The sequence below is a fragment of the Papio anubis genome, chromosome 4, assembly GCF_008728515.1.
Source record: "Papio anubis isolate 15944 chromosome 4, Panubis1.0, whole genome shotgun sequence".
In the NCBI taxonomy this organism is placed as follows: domain Eukaryota; kingdom Metazoa; phylum Chordata; class Mammalia; order Primates; family Cercopithecidae; genus Papio; species Papio anubis.
This window is the reverse complement of record NC_044979.1, coordinates 105,990,153-106,012,667: the sequence shown is the minus strand read 5'-3', so window position 1 is coordinate 106,012,667 and position 22,515 is coordinate 105,990,153. Positions and strand designations below refer to the sequence as shown.

At 45.0% G+C, this 22,515-nt stretch overlaps 1 protein-coding gene and 1 long non-coding RNA gene across 3 annotated transcripts in view; one reads left to right on the top strand and one right to left on the bottom strand.

Annotated features, from left to right (window-relative positions):
- The window catches only part of EEPD1 (endonuclease/exonuclease/phosphatase family domain containing 1), a 145,065-nt gene extending 132,162 nt beyond the window's left edge, over positions 1-12,903 (bottom strand). Inside the window, exons 1-2 of one of the 2 annotated variants that reach the window (XM_009203104.4) lie at positions 12,485-12,903; positions 10,961-12,030 (exon numbers count right to left, since the gene is read on the bottom strand). In XM_009203104.4, the coding sequence (XP_009201368.2) occupies positions 10,961-11,838 (878 nt within the window). In that variant the 5' untranslated portion in view covers positions 11,839-12,030; positions 12,485-12,903. The remainder of the gene's footprint in view (positions 1-10,960; positions 12,031-12,484) is intronic. The other variant, XM_031665357.1, reaches the window with a different exon arrangement.
- A 460-nt stretch (positions 12,904-13,363) lies between these two features.
- Positions 13,364-20,416, top strand: LOC103882898. Its single transcript, XR_002520972.2, has 3 exons — positions 13,364-18,174; positions 18,675-18,835; positions 19,631-20,416. It is a non-coding gene; the product is annotated as an uncharacterized LOC103882898 (long non-coding RNA).
- Positions 20,417-22,515: the final 2,099 nt, after the last annotated feature.

Below are 22,515 nucleotides of genomic sequence, written 5' to 3'. Positions count from 1 at the left end.
GTTCTTGCCATGTTGCCAGGGCCAGTCTCGAACTCCTAGGCTCAAGTGATCCTTCCACCTAGGCCTCCCAAAGTGCTGGGATTACAGGCATGAGCCCCTTCTCCTGGCCTCCTGATTTTCACAGTTAAGTGGCTACAAATGGTAATATCTTAAAAATCCATTTTGTAATTTCAAATGCTCTTAATAAAATTTACCTCAAAGTTTAAAAGACAGAAGCAACTCCTTTCCTAGTTGAAATTCTAACAATATCTAACAACTACTTGCACTTTTTATTACAAATTCAGGAGACATCCAAACTAACATAACACAAAAAATTACAAACCAACTCCAAACAGTCTTGCCTGGCATTAAACTGAGTTCAACAAATGTATACTGTGTATTAATACACAGTTTCTTGTACAGTTTCACTTGTGTGGATGTGTATTTAATATTTTAAAAATGAGACTTCAAAATTCAATTCAGACCATTTTTAAAAGACAGTGTGGAGTCACGAACTTGGGAAAGTATTTACAAGCCATCTAGTCCCATCCGCCTGCCTGAATCCCTCTCCGTTTACAGTATTCATCAGTTCTGCAAGCAGTTCATCTGTATCGCTGAAGAAAATGCTGACTAGTACAGGTATTAAATCAAAATAAAAGCTCACTAGGACTTCACCTTTTTTATTTCTAAAAGTTGCAGGAGACTTTTTAGGGGAAATTGGGACAATGTATCAATTTGAGTCAAACTATCAATTTATGAGTCAAATTCTTGACTTCATAAATACAATCATGCACCGTTTAACAATGGGGATATGTTCTAAGAAATGGATCATTAGGGCCGGGCCCGGTGGTTCATGCCTGTAATCCCAGCACTTTGGGAAGCTGAGGCGGGCAGATCAGGAGGTCAAGAGATCGAGACCATCCTGGTCAACATGGAAACCCTGTCTCTACTAAAAATACAAAAAAAATAATAATAATTAGCCAGGACATGGTGGTGGGCACGGGCGATAGAGCAAGGCTCTGTCTCAAAAAAAAAAAAAAAAAAAAAAAAAAAAGAAAGAAAGAAAGAAAAAGAAAAAGAAATGGATCATTAGGTGATTTCATCATTGTGCAAACTTCACAGAGTGGACTTTCACAGACCTAGATGGTAGAGCCTGCTCCTAGGCTATAAACCTACATAGTATGTTATTGTGCTGAAGACTGTAGACAATTTTAATACTATAGTATTTAAACATAGAAAAAGTACAGTACAAATACAGTATGCAATGTAAAACATGGTACATCTGTGTACCATGGAGGACTGGAGATTGCTCTGAGTGAGTGGTGAGTGGTGAAAGAATATGAAGGTCCAGGACATGACTTACACTACTGTAGATTTTATAAACACTGTGCACTTAGGCTACATTAAATTAAACATTTTTTTCTTTCTTCACTAATAAATTACCCTTAGCTTACTGTAACATTTTTACTTTATAAACTTTTAAATTTTTTAATCTTTTTGACTTTTGTAATAACATAGCTTAAAACTCAAACACAGTACAACCGTATAAAAATATTTTCTTTCTTTATATCCTTACTTTACAAGTTTTTGCTACTGTTAAATATATTTCTTTTTTACTTTTTAAACTTTTTTGTTAAACACGGAGACACACACACATTATCCTAGGCTTACATGGGATCAGGATCATGAAGATGTCACCAGTCAACAGGAATTTTCCAGTCCCATTATAATCTTCTGGGAATACCGTCATATACACAATCTGTCATTGACCAAATATTACTCAGTGCTTGACTGTCTTCTCCAGAGATTGACTTTTTCAATCAATCTCCTAGAGGGAAGAGTGGTGGGTCGGTAACAACCTGCAGTTACCTGTTGGGGTCTACAATAAACATGTAGAGCAAACACTGAATCTAGCTTAAATAAACAACTTGGTTACCATAGTAATCGTTTCAAAAAACATAATAGATGTTTTCCTAACCAACCTCCACTCAAGGGACCTACCAAAGTGTCCCCATTCCCTTTGTAAAATAAGCTGAGGGATGCCCATGGCGCAATGAGTACACTTGGCTTGATCAGCTGTGAGCAGGGCATCATGTGCTCACCAGAGAGTCAACTGTGTCTGTCCTTAAACTGTTTATGTCAGTTGCACATATTACCATGATCTCCTAAAATGTGATTATCAACTGGTAAAATAGAAGCATGAGCAGAAAGATAAATTGTTTCTAAGAAAATGAAGATGGATACTTGAAAAGCTTCTTAAAAAGCAAATTGTTTAAGAAATTGCTGTCAAAATAAGTGTGGTTAAAACAATTATAAAAGAGTGAAAAGTCATAAAAATATAGTATCCTGCAATCAGTTTGCTTTGCAAACATCCTTGCTCCACTTTGAAGAGACAAACACTAAGACAAATACATATGTTCACAGACACATGATGATATTAAATATCAGTATACTTATGAAAAATCATAACCTAGAGAACCCAAGCCAAGCTGGTTAAGAAAGCATCTAGTGTACAATGCAGTCTGGGTGAATGAAATACAACTACTCTGAGAAGCATTACTGAACAGAATAACTTTTTATCATCAAATTTTGGAGTCTAACTGCTCCCAAGTTGTAATCCAAGTCCCACCCTCCAAAAGCAGTAAAACTTCTCAGCTTCCCTGAGCCATCTCTTCTGTATCTATAACTTAGCTATGGGCCTCAGCCACAGCCACTGTCAGTGTTAATCATCATTGCTTTTGTTCTAGTATAACCTCTACCACTAAGTGGACACTAAAAGTCCATCATCAAGTGAGGGAGAGAGGAGGGACATGAAGTATTTTGCCATCTAAAATGAGTCCTCAAATTAAAACTTTAAAAGATCAGGAATCACTTTGAAAAGGAAAAAAAAAAAAAAAAAAAACCTACCCATTAAACAACACAATAATCTGAAGTCACAGAGGCTGCCCACCAAGAAAGGAAGGAAGGAGCCCTGAGACCGCTGGCAGTTAAGACCAAGGCCTAATGTCACCCAAATATTGGCTTTTTCCCATTCAAGAAACAGAAACTGCTAAAAAAAAAAAAAAAAATCAGATTGAATTTGCTTAATAGAAAATACCTACAGAGAAGTGTTTAACAGGATATTGGATAGATATTTTTTAAAAAACAACCACCCACCTGAGACCTGCCACTTTTAGCATAAGCTGAGAGAGACAAAGTACCCGTTTTATTCTCCAGTTTTTGGGTGAGCAAACACGACTTCAGATCTGTAGAACATTGAAAGCATGCGCAACCTTAAATGTGGCAATGGGAACAACATTCTGTCGCTTAAGCACTGCATTTCAGGAGTATACAGCAGCCTCTAGGTAAAACAATTTAAGGCCCAGCTTAACAGCTTAATCAGGTAACAGCTGAACCAAAACAGAATTAGGAAACAAGGGCTCACTGGAAACAAATAACAAATCAATATTAGTTGGGGAATTGTAGTCAGTAAAGAAAATCCAGGTTTTCCTTTTTTCTTTCTTTTCTTTGTTTTTTAAGACAGGGTCTCGCTCTGTGCCCAGGCTGGAGTGCAGTGGCACCATCTCAGCTCACTGCAACCTACGCCTCTCAGGCTCAAGCTAACCTCCCTCCCACGTCAGCTTCCTGAGTAGCTGGGACTACGGGTGTAGTAGCTGGGACTACCAGTGTGCATCACCACCCTTGGGTAATTTTTGTATTTTTTGTAGAGATGGGATTTCACTATGTTGCCCAGGCTAGTCTTGAACTCCTGGGCTCAAGGGATCCACCCACCTCAGCCTCCCAAAGTTGGGATTACAGGTGTGAGCCAACGCGCCCGGCCAACCCAGGCTTTCTTTATTCAAGACTCTGCAAGAAGGATTCCACACTTCTCTTTATAATGAAATGTTTACTCTGAGCATACCTCTCCAGGGTTTTCCCAGCCACTTGAGTTCAGCAATTTGGCTGCTGTCAATCAAGATGTTACATAAGAATTTTGGCCTGTGTACATTCATGAGAAAGAGGGTGAGGAAGCTTCTAAGATTCCTAAATATTTGATGAGGACTAACAGCCTGTCAGGTAGAGCAGGACATTTTGGTGGTATTTCCTGAATGTTATGATATGAGAAGTCATCAGTGTGAAATTCTACCCAGCTATTACCACACACAAACCAGGATGTCCATGATGAGCAAATAGAAGTTCAGTGAAATGCATCATTTAATTTGTTACTGACAGAGACTGTTATTAGGGAATTCTGGGATAAAATCCTTTGTAAGGTAGAGTAATTTTTTTTTTTTTCTTAGAGAGACAGGGTCTCACTCTGTCACTGAGGCTAGAGAACAATGGCATGATCACAATTCACCTCAACCTTGAATTCCTGGGCTCAAGAGATCCTCTCACCTCAGCCTTCCCAGTAGCTGGGATTACAGGCACGCACTACCCCACTCAGCTAATTTTTAATTTTTTTGTAGCAATAGGGTCTTGCTATGTCGCCCAGGCTGGGGATGGTCATTTTGAAATTAAAATGACACATACCTTGCTGCTTATAAGCTTGGCATTTGTATAACGGATTCTCTCGCTGTGAGGAGCCTTGTGTGGGAGGCTGCCATGTTCCTGTCTGAGTATTTCGGATTATAAGCCTCAGTGCAGGGCCCAGCTTGGACCTCCCTCTCTTCAGCCATGTGTGTGCAATGCGGGAGGGAGGATGCTGACTTTTAGCCTCAATTGTCACTATGCCATTACATTCCTTCCTCTCACACTCCAACCTCCCGTCCACCTGACTTCTTCCTCTCTTCTCATCCCTGACCGGATGCTGAGGTCTCACATACCTGCAGAGCCAAGCAGACAGAGAACAAATTCCTGTGCTCTCAAGTCTCTTAGCAAGCTTCACATCCTCCCTCATCCCACACATCAACCTGGAAATACCCGCTGAATGTGTATGTCCTTGAGACGGTGAGCCCCCTGACCACAGGGTGGGGTCTTCCTGTGCCCGTGCCTCTGACCTCATCAGGTAGTGAGCACAAAGTAGCTGCTCAATGTTGAAATGAATGTATGTGAACCTCTCCTGATAGAAATAGTCACCTAAAGTCCCCACAGCAAGCCCTGGTTCTGTTTGTCATTGATGCTGAAGAGCATATGTGGCCTTGCCAGATGCCCCATCTGCAGAGGGCAGACCGTGGCCTCACACTCCATCTGCTATGGATCTAAGACCCCACACCCAGGGCACAGCTGTGGCCAAGGGGAAGGGTGAGGTGAACACCCTGCATCACGTTAAAACAATACAGAGGCATGTGTGTCAGCCCCAGGATTTCTTATGATACGTGCCTCTGCACCTATCTCCTAGAAACCTCAGAGCATTTTAAACAAGCTACCTGCTGAATCTCACACTATCTACAATATAGGCAAGTCTTGCCAATTTTTACCTCTAAAACCCTTCTCATCTCTGCCCACTTCCACATCTCCCCAGACATTATTGCCTTTAGCCTGAATCCTGCAACAGCTTCTTCACTCAACTCCCAGGACCCACTCCATGCACGCCTCCTCCAGCACCCCCCAGCAGTCAGACTATCTGGTAAGAGGTCATTTCTTCAGCCTCTGCTTCTAACCTTCGGTGGCCTCCTTCTGCTGTTACAAGAGAAGTCTTGTAGGCCCCACCTGATCTGGCCTGGCCTTGCTCTGCAGCCCCACCCACCCGCCACTCTAGAACTCTGGCCTTCTGTCTGGAACCAGCACTCTCGGGGCCTCTGCACTTGCCAATTCCTCCATGGAGCATTCTTTTCCCTGGCTTGTTCCATGCCTGGCTTCTTCTCATCCAACAGCTTTCAGCTGAGGCCTTCTTTGACCCCCATCTAAATAGGTTTCTCTTTACTTCACCTCCATCACCCTCAGCATGCACCACTATCTGTGATGACTGATCTGTGTGTTGACCCGTTTGTCTCTCCACCTAGAACAGAAGTTCCATGAGTGCAGGGACTTTGTCTTGACTTCACTTTATTTTCAGAGCCTGAAACAGAACCTGGTACTTAGTGAGAGCTCCAAACAGATCTGCTAATTGAATGAATGAATGGATGCATGAGTGAATGAGTGAATAAGGAATGGATAGCCCCTGGGAAAATCAACATCATCAAACTCCCAAAGAACCTTGAAATCAGACCCAAAATGGGCCCAGCTTCCTTGTAAAACAAAAGTCACACCTTTCCCTTTAGTGAAAGAAACCCTACGTTCTGCCTACATTGGAAGTTCCCTGCATTCACACTGTCTTCTCTTACAAATCCACAACACTCTTATTATTGACCATCTTTCTATTTAGAAACAACTTAGAGTTCCTTGGCTCAGAAAACTGGAACTTGATCTTGGAGTCAGGCCCAAGGTCACAGACTCACATTTGAGGGGCTTGGTGGAGGAGCCCTGACACCCTCTGGATTGGCTCTGCCTCTGGCCCCAAGCCCCATCCTTTAGAGGAACAAAAATAGGAAAAAACAGAGGCCGGACACAATCTCAGTGTTATAGGGAAGCCCTACTTCTCCCCCAAGACCCTGATACCTGGCCAGCCAAAGGCAGGGAGGAAATGTGGGTGGGCTGGGAGTGAGAGGCAGCGGAAGGGGATGGAGTTTGGGAAAAGACATGACTAATCCGGCCTAATCCCTCTGCTTTGAAAGCAGACAAACTTCAAATCCTGACTCCAATATCTACATTTCTGAAGGCCACACAGATGCTATTTAACCTCTCAGAGCCTCAGTTTCCACAAGTGTCAAAATGGATTTCACAATTTCTACTTTAAGAGGATTGCTGGGCATTCTGTCCCCAAATGTAACATCTGGCTGCATCCACCCACCCTTCAACCTCCCAGGGTGAGTCTCTTGTTCATATGAGAAAAATACAATCATGCATCAATCACTCCCTGTGACTTGCCCCAAAACTCTGGGTTTACTAGACTGTTTTGAGGCTGGGCCACACAAACTAATCTACATTGACTTAAATTTGGTAAGTAACAGGGCCAAGCTGATTCCTGAAATACGCTTATAAATGCACACAGCAGACATTCAATACATATTTTTCAATGAATGAATCAAATGACAAGATGGGTTATGTTTATACTGATCCTACTAATCAAGCCTAATAAAGCAAAATCTCTTTTTTCACTATCAGTGTGTGGCACTAATCCACCTTGTGCTTTGATACCACAGACATGTGGCAAGAAAACTGATTTAAGCCATTATAGGGCTAAAGACTTTGACACTCAAGTTCTCTTCTTCTGTAGGCCACAGGGAAAATGAGCAACTGGGATGTCAAATGTTCTTATTTATTTTGGAGATTATTTTTCAGCTTGCTGAGGGTTTATACTTTCAATAACCAAAGAGACTCTCAAAACAGAATGACTTCCCAGTAAAAAATAAATAAGTAAAAATGAAAAATTAACCAATTTTCAATCCAGATGTGGACTGTCTCCAAATTTTGCAAGCATATTTAGCAAAAATATTCCCCTGTAATCTTGCTCCATAAATACTGAACAAGGAAGAGTATTGCCTCAGACTGATACTTGGCAAAATAATCTAATGAAATCTGTCAGTTCTGTGCTACCAGCATGGCATCCCTGAAGGCTCCTGGTGACTGTATGATTATCAATTAATGCTGTCCTACCTCACGCCTCACTTGCAAAACAGTTTCTTATAGCTCAGACATGCTGTAAGAAGGTTAAGAGAAGACTCTAACTCCCATCCCAGACAGCTACCCTTCAGCCTAAGAAAACACACCTACTAAAGCAAATTCACAGAAAAATCAAGAGCCAACTATTCCCTTTGCAAAGGAACTGCCTAAGGGTATCTTTAAAATCCCTTTACAATGGGTTTAATTTAAGAAACTGTAACTGGCTCACAATTTAGCAAGTGCCCTTGATGAGGCAGAGGATGGGTGTCTAACCAAGAGGCAGGTTAAAGGTGTTGTGCTTACAAAACACAGCAAGCTTGCAAAGGGCATAGGTCTAAGGTCAGAAGGTCTGGGTCCCAGTCCCAGCTGAGTCACTAATGAGCTGCATGATAGAGTCATGTCATTTAACTTATTTGATTTTAGTTTCCTCAGCCAGAGATGAAGAATCATTAATAAAAGCCAGTGTTACCTACATCCCAGACTTACTAGGAAAATCAAATAAATGGGAAAGCTGTTAGAAAGCACGAAGGCATACCCAAAAGTTAGGAAACTCTTTTATTACAGGTATACATGGATGTAAATCAGAGCCACCCAGAAAATCACCTGCACCCATTCTTGCTCATACTAAATGTATTTCCTCTTACTAATATGGGAACAACTGGAATGGGAGAGATTTCTGTGAATCAGGACGAACACATAGCCCTTGGAGAATGGGTGCTGCTATCATTGCTATCATTGAGATGCTATCACATCTACTCTGTGACGGCTTTTGATACTCTAGGACAGTCATACAGGGAATGCACTCACCCTGCTCTGTAGGGGATCAGGCCCTGATCCATTAGTTCATGTTTACCAAACATTAACAATGTGCTAGGAGTGTCTGGAATACTGAATCCATTGTGACCGGGCAAAGAGAACCACCAACCCCCAACACATTTGGCCAAGAGTGAGAATGTGATGGTGCCGGTCACCTTCCCAGTCACTTACAGGTGGGTTTGGGTAAGCCTTTCCTGCACTCTTGCCTGATGACAATAGTTCAATGTCTTCAGCAAATCGTCATCTCTCTAGGAAACCCAAAGAAGAAAAAAACAGGACAACCCCAGCACCTTCATAATGGACAAGAGTCGTGAGGGCTCCTGCTCAGTGGGCTGCAGGGTGGAGCCAGCGCTGAGGCCAGCCATCTCTGCTCACTCTCCCATTCTCTACCCTTCACATTCATATGTCCTAGAAGATGAATAAGCTCCTCAAGCCTTGGCCAGAAAGAATATCACAAGGTTGAATAACTAGAAGGATAATCAAAACAATCAAAGGGGAAAATAAAAAGGACAATGGTACCTTGGTATCTGCAGAGACTGATTCCAGGAGTCCCAGTGATACCAAAATCCATGATGCTCAAGTCCCTGACATAAAATGGCATATTATTTATACATAACCTATGCACATCCTCCAGTATATTTTAATTCATCTTTAGATTACTTAGAATGTCTAATACAATGTAAATGTTATATGAATAGTTGCCATACTGGATTGTTTAGGGAATGACAAGAAAAAACTCAACATGTTCAGGATAGACTCAACCTTTTTTTTCCCTGAATATTTTCCATCTACAGTTGGTTGAATCCATGGATGTGGAACCCACAGGTATGGAGGGCCAACTGTACCTGCAAAGTTCTGCATGAATTCACTAACCCTGCCAGGGGAAGGAGCTTCCAAGGGACAGAGGGACAGCTGATTGCCTAACACCTAGTACAACGGTTCTCAAACTTTAGTGTGCATCAGAACCGCCTGGAGGGTGTGTTAAAACACAGAAACAATGTTTCTGAGTCAGTAGCTGATGTCGCTCATCCCCTGGGCCGGGGGGAGCACACTTTAGAAACCACTGGGGGGCAGGGGCTGCCTAGCTGGTCAGTCCCACTGGACCAACTTTTGATCCAAATCCATCACCTCCCTCCCAAATTGAGCCACTAGAAACCATAATAGGAATTAAGCAGCTGTGTCCTTTCCTGCCTCTCCCCTCCTCATTTCCCATTCACATGCCCATGCTGCTATGGATAAAGAGAACAATTATCAAGCCATTCTTGACAACTGTCTCCCAGGGCCCGAGTCCAGCTCTCACCTGTGCACAAGAAGACTCTGCAAAAGGAGTGAGTTAGGCTGCAAAAGAGAGGACACAGCACTGCAGGCGGAGCATTCAAGGGCTCCCCAGTCCGGTTCCCTGACCCAGTGTGGAGTCCCTCTCTCAGTGACGAGAGCATGCCACTGGGTCAGTGCCAAGGAAACGTTGTGACCTGCTTTTCTCCTCACTAATTTTCCTGGTGATCTGCCATCATGCACTGTGATTTCCCGCTGAGAGTTCACTTCGTGTCACCAAACTGCCGCCCCCGCCGCCAGCCTCACCAACAACTCAGTGCAAAGGAAATCAACGAATAGCCACCAACACTGCACCCCTGGTGGGTGGCGGGGCAAAACGCCTCAAGTCCAGGATCACAGCTCTTATGACCTGGAAGGGACCATCACAAATATTTCTTTCCTTCCCACACCTGATTACATTATACAGTATGCTATTTTACTAACAGCAGGAGTTACTGCCAAAATAATATTGTTTTTGTTTTATGACAAGGCTAGCAGAAATTCCTACAGAGAGCAGTATTGTGAATAATGTAAACGCTCTGTGGTAACGGCCTATCCTACTAGACTCTTTTCTTTGCTCTAGATGGGGAAAATCTGGCCAATTTTCACACACACGTCAGCTTGCTTTTTTCTGGCTATGGGACAGAAAAGGTTACACACATTTTGGGCCACAATTGTAGGGCTGAAAACCAACTCCAGGTTAAATAAGGAAAAAGAATGGTGAGTGATTCATTCATAGCATTTTGGTAAATATAGACACTTGTATGTGTTTGCAAATACTCGGCCTTTAAGATGATCTTGTATGCACAAATAGGCATATTTGATGGAACAAATATGATTTTCCCTCCCATTAACAAACAAAATCCAATGAGCTCTTTCTCACATGCAAAACTGCACCAGTTCCCATGCTCTGAGCGCCTGACTTGGTGTAGACCCAGCATCCTCCAAATCAGTAACAAAAACACAACCTCCGCTTACCCCAAAATTATGAATCAGTCAGATATCTCATGCTCAAGACATGGTCCACAAGCCCAGCTGTATTCAGAAAATTCTGGAGCAGGAGGACAGTCCATTCTCAGGTGACAATATTGGTTGAGCCTTCAAGAACACTGATTAAAAACTCTTGCACCCTCCCTACTCACAAAAGAATCCACTCATTTGCATCCATAGATGAGGCCACGCACAAGTCGCCTTCACACCCAACACCCATGGTGGTTCCCGTCCTCACCTGTTTTCCAGGAGTGTCATGCACACCACCTCTCGCACCCCGGGGTTGTTGGCCTTCTCCACGGAACAGCCCTGCAAGTTCCAGGTGGCCAGCCTCAGCACAGGCCTCCCATCCCTTGTGCCTCCAAAGGCCTCCACGGAGGGCCGAGTGGAGATAATCTGGGTGGGCCCCCCTGGCGGCAGGTCCAGGTCCTCACTCTGCAGGCTCAGGGAGGTGGGGCTCGGGTGAGGCTTGGCGATGAAGGTCAGTCCCCCGTTCGTGTGGGTGGATGGGGGCCTGGACCTCTCAGCAAACACCTGGTGCCGTATCCTGTCCAGGAAGGCGGCATTGATACCATCCATCCGCACTAGGTCCTCAACGCTGCGAAAGGGCCCATGCTCACGGCGGAAGTCCACGATGCTGAGGGCCATTTTCTCCGAGAGGCCTCGAACGCTCATGAGCTGGGCCGGGGTGGCTGTGTTGATGTTAACACGTGGGGTGAGGGGCACAGCTGTGGCCAGGTGGTGAGGCTGCTGCTCCGCTAGCAGGTCCCGCCGCAGGGAACTGGGAGAGTGCTGCGTGGAGCTGCCCTTGCTGCTCACACAGATCTCAAACTTGACTTGCTCCAGCTTGGTGGCGCCTACACCACTGACCAATGCCAGGTCCTCCACCTTCTTGAAGCCACCGATATACTCTCGGTACTCCACAATGCTGCGTGCCACAGCACGCGTCACCCCAGGCAGGGTCATCAGCTCCTCCTCCGTGGCAGTGTTGATGTTGAGCCTTTCCTGATTCACCAGGATGTTGCTGAAGTTACAGGCTGCGCTGAACTTGCGGTTATGGGACAAGTCCGAGGGGTCCCTGGGGATGGAGCGGTGGCAGCCCAGGGTGCTCCCCATGATCCGCCAGGATCAAGCGCCCGGGAAGGCCTCACCACTGCAGAAGAGCTCTCTGGCTAGGGAGGAAGCCCAGTAGGCCGTACAAGCACAGAAAAACAGAAGGTACAGGATTCAGGGACTGAAGAGGTTACTACAGACAAACACCGAATCTTCCATGCCTGGCGTGTCCAAAATTACCTTTCACTTGGCCGCCTAGAAAATAATAAACATAGAAACCCATTGAATTAGGCAATTTGCATTAGCACCCCCTACCTAGTGCTGGAGTTAGTAACCAGGAGTCAGGGACTGGTGGCTGCCCGTGAACCCCTAAAAAACGCAGGCACGGTGAGGCTGGGCCCATGTGGATTCTCCTCTGGGGACGTCCGGGTTTTATCACACTGAGCCTAAAAAGGCTATGAGCCGTTTCTCTTGGGAAAAGACCTATCCCCATCAGCTTCACACCTCTTCTCCAGGCCTCTTTCAACTCCGACACTTGGGTCACCCACACTCGGGCTCACACGGACGCGGGGGGCACCCCACCTCCCCCACGCTCCGCATCTGACACAGCGCTACCTGCAACCTGGGAGGTCCGTGCTCCCCGGTGCCGGCACTGAGAAGGGGCTTATCGACCCCCCCACCCGACCTGCCGCGGGTCCCCGCGCCCCACCTCTCGGCTGCTCCGCGGGGCGCCGGTTCCTCTTCCACCTGCGGCTCGGAAGCCTGAGCCCAGCCCGGGACAGCGCGGGCCCCCTGCCTCCAGCCTAGGCGCCAGCGCGGGTGTGGGTCACTGACCAGGCCCTGGAAGCCGCCTACGCCGCCTCGGTCTGCGTGTCCCGGCTCTTTCTATGGGAGAAACTCAGCATCGGTCTCCCAGAGTGAATAGAAGCCGCAGGGCTGCTCGGAGGCGGCGGCAGCGGCGGCGAAATCCGCCGCCGAAGCTGCACCAGGACTTGCGGCGGCGCCGCAGTTGCGTTTATCCCGGCAAAAAGTCCTGCGCCCAACTCGGGCGCGGGATCCGCCAGAGCCAGTCCAGACGCAGCACCAGCCGCACGGCTCCCGCTCGCAGTCGGTGTCAAAGCCAAAGTCCTGGCCGCGCCGCTCGCGCCTCCGCAGGAACCACGGCCACGCCTCCTCCGCGCGGCAACTCCTCCCCGGGACTCCCGAGGGCACGCGGGGGCGGGGCCCGGATGAGGGGCGGGGCCTGGCACCAGTGGGTGGAGAGAGGAACCCGAGAGCGCAAGGGCGGGCCTGGAGTGCTAGAGGCGGGGCCATGGAGGAGGGGGCGGAACCAAGGCGCAAGAGGGTGGAGAGCGAACCTGAGAGCGCGTGGGGCGGCCCTGGCGTGCGAGAGGCGGAGCCATGGTTGTGGGGGCGTGGCCTGGCACAAATGGGTGGTGAGCTGAACCCGGGAGCGCGTGGGGCGGGCCTGGAGTGCGAGAGGTGGGGTCATAGAGTGTGGGAGCGCGGCCCGGGCGCGAGCGGGTGGGGAAACGCGGGGGCGGGACCGTGAGCACAGGGGTAGGCCCCGGGAGCGCAGAGGCGGGACTTAGGGGCTTAAGGGGCGGAGCCGTTGCCGTGCCGGCGAGGGCGGGTCACGGGGAGGCTGTCCTAAGTCAGCTGCGCCCGGACCATGGTTGCCGCCCGAGGCCTAGGTCTGGTTATGCCTGGTAGAGGCTGTTTAGGATTGTCGGAGGCGAGATCTGCCCAGCTGCTTTTCGTCTTTGAGGTGTGGGGATGAAGGCTGGGGCAATCCCTGAGAGGGCATCCCTGTAGGTCCAGCGTCTCACGGAGTTTTGCAGAACGTTCCAGAGGAGACTGAATGTGATCATCCTAATTTCTGTCCCCACTTTCGGCCTTTTCTTTTCTTCCACCAGTATATTACCTTTGCTCCGCTCAGAGAGACGTCCTCTAATAACGCCAGCGACTCATTGTGCTCCTAGCAGAGGGCACGCACCACCCTTCTGTGTGTTCGCATAGGTCAAATACAGGTTTGCTCCTTTGCACATTTAGCGCTGCGAGTAAACAAGGATAAGTTTCTGTAATTATTAAGTCTAATCATTACGAAGGAGGGAAATGGGGGCTGCTTCCCAAACCCAGAAGAGTTTTTGGATCACACTCCTAAATGACAATTTGGTTAAAGATTAAAGAGCCAGCTGCATTATAGTGGATACCCAGAGCTAGACTTTTCGATTAAGCAAATCATGCGGTGATATCGTTGAATACTTTGACCCTGGCCGTTTAGTGTTCTCTGAAGTTTCATTCCTAACCAATGTGACCAGTGCATCTGGTTTCAATTCCAAAGACTGGGTCAGCAAAAATAGTACCTCTCACAGGCGGAAGGTATTTCGGATGTAAAATGAGCAGCAGCCCAGGTTTGGAAAATGCTACTGCCGTTCTGAGGCACATTCCCCTGCTATGTATATTAGTCAAGAAAACCAAGTCAAACTACCTTAGACCAAAACAAAAATAAAAATAAAAAAATAAAGGGGGGGGGTATTTCTTGGTTCCTTGTTGAAAAGTTAAGGTAAGTAATCTTACCTCAGGTCTAGTTGCATCCGACCCAAGTGATGATGGGGTCATTAGGGCATGGCAGGACTGCCTCCATCTCTGGCTCCACGGTCCTCTTTATTGGCTTTATTTTTAGGCAAGCTATTTGCACTTGATCGCAAAAATGCCTTCCTACCTACCATCCTCTCCCACCCAAACACTGGGCTACATTATGCCATGCACTGAAATCCTGGTGCCGTAAGGAAAAAAATTGTTTAAGACAAGCAGTAAAACTTTTTGAAAGAAGCGAAAAGTCTTCATTGAGCAGAATACAGAAAACTCTTCGTTGAGCAGAATGCCTTGATGGGCAATGTGGCTGTGGAAGAACAGCCGTGGAGCATGGCTACTTGGGCTAGAAGCAGAGAAAACATATTTTATCATCCAAACCAGGACACTTTTTAGGTGAAGAGAGGACATTATCAATAATATCGTAGAACAACAGAAATAATCTGGTTTTATTCCCTATAAACCTAGCAAATGCTTCCCTTGGTATAAATGAAACCAAGCGTTGGCTAAACCAAAGTGCATTTAAAAACACACATACATACACCCCACAAAAACATGCAATGAGATGGCTAACTTTAAAATGACTGAGTGTATCCAATGTTGGTGAGGACACAGAGCAACTGAAATGGTCATACATTGCTGGTGGAGGTGTAAGATGTCACAACTGCTTTGGAAATCAGTTTGGAAGTTTCCTAAGAAGTTAAGCATATACCTACCATATGACTCAACCAATCTACTTACAGGTATTTATCAAAGAAAAAGGAAAGCATGAAACCCAAAGACTTGAATGTGAATGTTCATAGGAGCTTTGTTTGTTATAGACACACACACACACGTGCGCACACACACACACAGCAAAAAAACAAGAAACTCAAATCCATCAGTGGATGAATGAATAAATTGTAGTACATCCATACAATGGAATGGTACTGAGCAATATAGACAAACTATTACACAACATTGAAAAGTCTCAAAATCGTCATACTGAGTGAAAGAAACAAGGCAAAAAAGAACATACTGTATGATTCTATTTATATAAAACACCAGAAAATACAAACTGACGTACATATAGAGAAAGCAGATCAGTGGTTGCCTGGGGATGATGGGGAGGGAGGAATGGATTTTAAAGGGCACAAAGAAACTTTGGGGGCTGATGGCAATGCAGTTTGAGAGGTGATAGTTTCATGGGCATATGAATGTCAAAACTGACAAAATCGTGTACTTTAAATATGTGCATTTTGGTATACTTCAGTGACAACTCAACAGCTTTGGAAAAATCTTCAAAAAATGAAAAAAAATGTTCTCTGAACTTAAAAAACATAGGCTTTGTTTTGGGGGAGAGTGGGGTAGGTGAGCCTGGGTGGAGATGAAAAGGTTGGGTAGGGGGGATGAAGGAGTCCAAGAAGAAGTTGAGCAGACAGCTAACAGAAGAGAACATTCCCCAGCTTGGCTTGGGGGCTCAGGAAAGTGGGCAACAGAGGCCTTTAAACTTACGTCTAACAGTCTATTTTATCTGCTGTGCTATTTCATGATGCAATCCTCCCACCCCTACCCCATGTACAGACACTAAATCTTTGTAAGATATGTATTGTAATGGCTTTCAATAAGTTATGTTTAGGAGAGATAAAGTAAGGGAACTGAATCTTTCTGGGTAAATTAAAGACAGAGAGAAAAAGGGCAGCTAAAATACAAAAGATGGGTGGGAGAAAGATCCAGGATTCAGTGGAAGCAGAAAATCAGAATAGGAGGAGACCCAGGAAAATATCTGACTTTCAAGAATCCTCATTGAGATTGGGAAGCTGGCTAGGGTCCCATTCTACAAGGAATGGGGGTTTTATTTGCATTTTATTATTTAGGGCTCTAGCTGACAACCCAGTTACATGACGATGTCAAAGGGCAGAGGTTACATCATTCCAGCCAAACACCGCATCCTGTGGCCACTGCCCCTTATGACATAGTTCTCACCTGGGGCCTGGTCAGAGAGGACCAAGGTCATTGGTCTTTTGCTTTTTAGTTAGCAGTTTTAAAGTAAATGGTGATTCGGGGGAAGGGAGAGGTGGCAGACAGCAAGAAGGGAAAGCATTTGTCTGTCTTCAATTTCAGCACCTGCAGTGCTAGTGCTAGGCACTGGAGGTACAGTGAGGAGTACATTCCTGACTCTTCTATTCCCAGAGCTGATGGGGCAGCAGGACTGCAGACACTAAATCAGTAAGACTAGTGCCCATTGAAATAGGAGAGAGGAAGAGAATATGGACGTGAATCACAAGTAATTTCTGCTAGGGGACTTCCTGGGAAGTGAGGGTCAAAATGAGATTTGAAAGCTGAATAGGGAAATGTTGCCCCAACCCACAAGCCCTCAGTCCTGGCAAAGCAAGCCCCGTTTCCCCAATCAATGAGCTTCAGTCCAGCTATTGACTTGGCACCAACTTGTGTGCAGTGGCCAAGCTGGATGCTGTCCTGAATTATATCAGTGTGACAAGGCAAAGTCTCCTTTAGTGTAACCTTGACAGTGGATTTGTCCCTCTTTATCAGAGTAGGCTCCCTGTGTTCCCAAACTCAGGAAACTCCAGGCATTGTCAGCCCACTTGCACATTCTACATCAGATCCTGCCTCACCGAGAGTTGTGGCAGAGAATGGCCAGACAGACACCATGGACAGACACCATGGAGAGGGGCAATGAACAAACCATCATCTTCTACACACAGGCATGGAATTCTGCTTTCTCTTCTGTGCCTGTATATAGACACTCAGTCGGGAATCCCACCACCAGGAGCATTTTTGTATATTTCTCTAAAGGATTCCAGTGCTCTGCTGCATAACAGTGTGTGATAGACTGTACATGGGTGCCCAGTGGGTCCAGCCTCCCCTCATTCTCCTCCCTGTGTGACCGCTTTCTACATTCACTCCAGTCTTAGCCATGTGATTTGTGAGAGTAAGTCAAGCAGAGATAAGCACTAGTCCATTCCTCCTGGTATATTCCCTCCTGGAACCCAGCTGCCACGCTATAGGGAAGTATTGACTCACCTGTTGTGACTGAGAGGCCACAGGAAGAAGAACTGAGACACCCCAGCCCTCAAACAGCACCAGGGCCTCAGAGTGTGAGAGAATCCTCTAGGACCTTGCAACCCAGGCTGGCCCCCAGCTGGATGCACCCACAGGAGTGAACCCAGTAGAAACCACAAGGAGCTGAGCAACCACCCAGCTGAGCCCAGCCACCCACAGGACATGAGAGAGAATACACTAGGGTTGTTTTAAGATTATACACAGTGGGGTGGTTGTCTCAGAGCAGTATTTATCATACAGATGTGGCCCTCAGGCCTTGTTTCCCAGCAAGAAGAGCCATCACCACAGCTCCAGGGAAGGCCCCTTTATAGCCGTTGACAGTTGTCCCACTCTCGGGATGCTCTTGCAGGTCTTGGTTTCCATTGAGGATAGTGTTTTTGTTATCATTTTTCAGGTGGGTCACAAGAGTGTTTTCAAGGGTTCAGGACCCTCCCCTTGGACAGTTGTAGACAATTGTCTTGTGACAGCTGTAGTCATAGAACAGGGTTTTGTTTTTGTTTTTAACTATTGCATTTAAATATAATGAATTGGCATGTATGTTTCTGTATCTGTTGATTGTGTTTGTTTATTTCTATAGAACCATCTTCTCTTCCCAGTAAACACAGAAGACAAGACAGAGAGGAGCACAGGAGGGAAGAAGAGCCCCTGGGGAAGAAGTCCAGTCTTTGCAGTTTTCCCCACTGTGGCAGAGGGGCCATCCTCCTCCCTTGTTCCCCAGGAGGCTCCTGTTCGGCTTTTCAGGTCAGCACCTACCTTGGGGACAATGCTTTTGAAGGCCAGGGAGGTATAGGATTTCCTCCTGATTTGATCCCACTGAGCGGAGCCTGGCAGCTTGCACACCTGCATCCTCCACTGCATGAGGTCCTCTCAGCCAGGCAGACCATGCACAGCAGTGCATGTTTTCTGTTCCCATCCACCTGCAGCTGTTTGCCTCCAGCATGGCCAATCTCCTGCCCCATCTCCTTGGGCTCCCTGGAGCTCAGGACCTCCCTGTTGCATGGAAAGTGCCGGGAGCCAGCTTGACCTTCCCACATGCTTTCCTGTAGGTACAGTGTTCAGCCTTGCCCTACTGCCCACCTCCTGAAGTTCTGCTGTCTGCAATCTGCTTTCAGACAATTGTCTTGTGACAGCTGTAGTCATAGAACAGGGTTTTGTTTTTTGTTTTTAACTATTGCATTTAAATATAATGAATTGGCATATATATTTTTGTATCTGTTGATTGTGTTTGTTTATTTCTATAGAACCATCTCCTCTTCCCAGTAAACACAGAAGACAAGACAGAGAGGAGCACAGGAGGGAAGAAGAGTCCCTGGGGAAGAAGTCTTTCAGCTTCCTCCATGCAGCATGTCTTTCATGCTGGTTCTTTCTGGCTGACCTGAAACACAGGTGCCTGCAGAGGAAGGTGAAGAACCTCCCCATGGTCCCCTGCTAGCCCTGACTGTTTCCATAGGGAAAGGCTGGGTCATACCCCAGGGCAAATTCTACTGATCCTGCACCTGTCCAAGCTGCCCAGTGTGCAGTTAGTTTCCTCTGTAAGAGACACCCTGGAGGACGTTGGTTCCATTTGGGGCTCCACCACTGCTGCTGGGGTATGGGTGGAGGGGAAGGCCACAGGGCCTTGCTGGGGGGGCTGTGCAGTGGGGGTACAGGTTAGGGAGGGGACTGGCAGGCAGGCTAGCTGTGTTGGTGGCTTCCGCCCTGCCTCCTGATCCTCCTCAGGCCTCTGATTTCTTTGTTGCTCCTTTGACTATTCACAACACAGAAATTTAAAATGGGAATGGTAGGCTCACTATACTTCTGCTGCTTTGAGTTGCCTGAGATGCCGTGATGCACTTTGTGGATGGGGAAGGAGTGCAGCTAGTGGTGGGATCAGCTGAAGGTGGGGAGGTAGGTTTTGGGACTGTGCTATAGTCTCCAGCTTGGATGTCTTGTAGCCTGGGAGCAGATAGGTGGCCAGTACTTCATTATACTTCTGGTGCTGCAAGGATCCTGAATCCCTTTTCAAGTATGACCTATGGACACCATCAATTCAGTCTGCTCAGGGTCCTTATAGCCAGAGAGTGGCTGGGCACTTGTTTTCCTCCTCATGCTCTACATTCATTTCCTCCTCATGCTCTACATTCATCTTTGGATTCTAGGGGCCTCTCTTGCTTGTGTTGAGGATGAGGAATTTCCCTCTTTCATTTTTTAAACACAGGATTTCACCCAGGCTGGAGTACAGGAGGATGAAGAATTTCTTGAGAGAAAGTTTTCACACTCCATAGACATATAAGAGTGTTACCGTGGGTAAATACAATGGAGAGTCATTGCTGGATCTTATGGTAAGAGCATGTTTTGTAAGAGTTTTGTGAGAAACTGCCAACTGTCTTCCAAAGTGGCTACACCATTTTGCATTTCCACCAGCAATTAATGAGAATTTCTGTTACTCCGTATTTGGTGTTGTCAGTGTTTGCAATTTTGGCCATTCTAATAAGTGTAAAGTGCTATGTTATTGTTGTTTTAATTTGCAATTCCCAGATGACATGTGATGTGGGACATCTTTTCATACGCTTAGTTGCCTTTTGGATATCTTTTTCTGTTGAGGTGTCTGTTAAGGTAGTTTGCCCATTTTCAATCCGTTGTGCATTTTCTTTTTGTTAAGTTTTAAGAGTTGTTGGTATATTTGGAATAACAGTCCTTCATGAGGTATCTCTTTTGTACATCGTTTCTCCCTATGTCTTATCTCTCATTCTCTGGTCAGTGTCATTTGCTAACCAACAGTTTTTAGTTTGAATAAAGTCCAGCTTATCAATGCTTTCTTTCATGGATTGTGCCTTTTGAGTCATATCTGAAAAGTCTTTGCCAAACCCAAACTAGATTTTCTCCTGTGCTATCTTTTAAGAGTTTTATAGTTTTATGTTTTATATTTTGGCCTATGAGCTATGATCTATTTTGAGTTTTTTATGAAAGGTGTCAGTTTTGTGTGGAGGTTCTTTTTTTTTTTTTTTTTGGATGTTCAGTTGTTCCAGCATGATTTGCTAAAAGACAGTCTTTTCTCCATTGTATTGTCCTTGATCTTTTGTCAAGGATCAGTTGACTATATTTATGTGGATCTATTTCTGGGCTCTCTATTCAGTTCTACTGACCTATTTGTCTATTCTTATGACAATACCACACTCCCTTGATTACTGTAGCTTTATAGTAGGTCATGAAGTCAGACAGTATAGTCCTCCAACTTTTCTTTTTCTTCAATATTAAGTTGGCTACTCTGTCTTTTGCCTTTCCGTGTAAACATTAAAAGCAGTTCATTGATATCTATGAAATAACTTGCTGGAATTTTAATTGGGATTATGCTGAATCTATAGATAAAGTTTAGAAGAACTGGACAATACTGAGGCTTTCTATTCATGAACATGGAATGTCTCTCCATTTATTTAGTTCCTTTTTTATTTCTTTTATCAGAGTTTTCTTTTTTCCTCATGTAGATCTTGTATGTATATTGTTAGATTTATACCTAAGTATTTCATTTTGAGGAATGCTAATGTAACTGGTATTGTGTTTTAAATTTCACATTTCACTTGTTCATTGCTGGCATGTAGGAAAGGGATTGAGCTTTGTATATTAACCTCGTGTCTTATAACTTTGCTTTAATTGCTTAGAAGTTCAAGGACTTTTTCCTGTCAATTGTTTTAGATTTTCTATATAGGAGTTGTGTCATCTGGGAACAAAGTTTTTATTTCTTCCCTCCAAATCTGTATACCCTTTATTTCCTTTTATTTTTTATTTTTTATTTTTTTTTGTATTCTCTAAGACATCCAGTACAATGTTTAAAAGGAAGGGTGAGAGAGGACATCTTTGCTTTGTTCCTAATCTTAGCAGGAAAGCTTCTAGTTTCTCAAAATTAAATATAATATTATCTGTGGAGTTTCTGTAGATGTTTGATATCAAGTTGAAGAAGTCTTCCTCTATTCCTAGTTTGCTGACCATTTTTATCATGAATGGATGTTGGATTTTGTCCAGTGCCTTTTTTGTATCTATTGGTATGATCGTGTGATTTTTCTTTTCTTTTCTTTTCTTTTTTTTTAGCTTGTTGATATAATAGACTACATCCATTGATTTTTTTAATGTTGAATCAGCCTCGCATACCTAGGGTAAAGCCTGTTTGGTCATGTTAAGTAATTCTTTCCGTACATTGTTGGATTCAATTTGTTACTATTTAGTTGAGGATTTTTGCTTCTATATACTTCAGAGATATTCATTTGTAGTTTCCTTTTTTGTAATATCTTTGACTGTCTTTTTTTTTTTTTTTGAGATGGAGTCTCACTCTGTCACCCAGGCTGGAGTGCAGTGGTGCGATCTCGGCTTACTGCAAGCTCCGCCTCCCAGGTTCACGCCATTCTCCCGCCTCAGCCTCCCGAATACCTGGGACTACAGGCACCCACCACCACACCCGGCTAATTTTTTGTATTTTTAGTAGAGACAGAGTTTCACCATGTTAGCCGACTGGTTTTGTTTTAAGGTAATGCTGGCCTCATTCAATAAGTAAAGGAAATACTAACTCGGCTTCCATATTCTGGAAGAAATTCTAGAGGATTGGTATAAATTTTTCCTTAGATGTTTGGTAGCATTCACCAGTGAATCTGCCTGGACCTGATGCTTTCCGTTTTGGAAAGCTATTAATTATTGATACAATTTCTTAAATAGATACAGGCTACCAAGATTGTCCATTGTATATCTTTTTCAGGATTTTTTTTTTCAAAATAAAGTTTTAAAACAGAATTAATCAATAAATTTCCATGATAATGAAATAACTAAAAAGAGTTTTGAACAAAATGTCCCCATTTAGGTTCCATTTGCCTATTTGCAGGTGTTTCAACATATTTGCTGAGGGGTTGTACAAGCATTTCTGCTAATAGAAATGGAGAAACCTATTTCTTCTGGTCAGATACACAGATATTGAGGAAAAACAGTTTCTAATTATTCTTACATGCAAACCTAAATCTGTTTTGGTTTTATAAAATGGCTTAGCATCAGCTCCTGAAATAGAGCTTGATACCAGTTAGAAACAGGCACCTGCATTCACAGCTTCCCAGGAGACCCAGG